The sequence below is a fragment of the Trypanosoma rangeli genome (assembly GCF_003719475.1).
Source record: "Trypanosoma rangeli strain AM80 chromosome Unknown Tra_15.4_contig_00605, whole genome shotgun sequence".
NCBI classification, from domain to species: Eukaryota; Euglenozoa; class Kinetoplastea; order Trypanosomatida; family Trypanosomatidae; genus Trypanosoma; species Trypanosoma rangeli.
In genome coordinates, this window is record NW_021706324.1 from 1 (window position 1) to 952 (window position 952).

The 952-nt window shown below is 66.3% G+C and overlaps 2 protein-coding genes across 2 annotated transcripts; both read right to left on the reverse strand.

Moving 5' to 3' along the window:
- Nucleotides 1-49: 49 nt before the first annotated feature.
- Nucleotides 50-523, reverse strand: TraAM80_09525 (uncharacterized protein; the record flags this gene model as incomplete). The annotated part of the gene is made up of 1 exon (XM_029386204.1): nt 50-523. One exon carries the CDS (start codon nt 521-523, stop codon nt 50-52), a length of 474 nt encoding a protein of 157 aa, XP_029234044.1.
- A 4-nt stretch (nt 524-527) lies between these two features.
- TraAM80_09526 (uncharacterized protein) lies at nt 528-950 on the reverse strand (the record flags this gene model as incomplete). The annotated part of the gene is made up of 1 exon (XM_029386205.1): nt 528-950. A coding segment is annotated over one exon (423 nt), but the record flags the coding sequence as incomplete, so codon positions are not given.
- Nucleotides 951-952: the final 2 nt, after the last annotated feature.

Genomic DNA, 952 nt, shown 5'->3' on the forward strand with positions numbered 1-952 from the left:
AACCATCAACCAACAACAAGTCGAAGGCACCAACTGCCGGTCACTGGCCTCACCCTCCGCGAGGCACCGCGGCAAGGCGGCCCGCGGCTTCGCCAGGGGCAACGTGAACAACACACCAACGCAGCTGCCCGGCGCAGGCGCAGGCAGTTGCCGTGCAGTGCAGCAGCACACACGCGGGCGTGGGCACAAACGAGCAAACAGGCAAACGATGGAGACGGAGGCGCGCACCACCGCAAGAAACGGCCCACACCCGCACGTGGCGCTCGCCTGCGCACAACAAAAAATCCGGGACCCCGCGGTGTGGCCGCGACCGCACCTCCCCGCCCCCGCCATCTCGGGGGTGAAGCACACCCACGCGACAGCGAAAGCCACCACCGTGGCGACAGGCCCAGCGGCACACAAAACTCACGCGACAAAAACCAGACGCAGCCACCACTCCCCCACCGTACGCGGTACACGGTACCTGATGACCGCCACATCCGGAAGCGTACACGACACGCGCCACTCGCAGTACCGCCGCCATGCCCCTACAGCAGTGCGGCCCTGGGACCGTCGCCCCTCGTTTCGACAGTTGCGTGGCCCGCGCCCGGGGCAGGACGGAACCCGCGCAGAACGTCCCACTTCCGCATCCATGCACACAGCGAAATCGCAGCCCGCCGAAGTGAGCGGTGACCTGCTGCCAGATGCAAACAAACGGCATGGGCGCTGGTTGTGCCACAGCCGCTTCGCAGCGTGGTAGCCAAACGGGTGGAGAAACGTGCCATAAAAATTGCGGCGCCCACAGAAGAGCGGCTCGGTGACGGCGATCCCCCTGTGTCGAAGAGAGCGCGCCTCGTATCGTCAGCGGTGGCCTCCACAGAGGACTCGTTGGCCCACTCCGCAGCGCACCCCAGCGTCCCTGGCATTTGCGGAACACTGCCCACCCGCGTACGCTGCCACCAGAAATCGACGC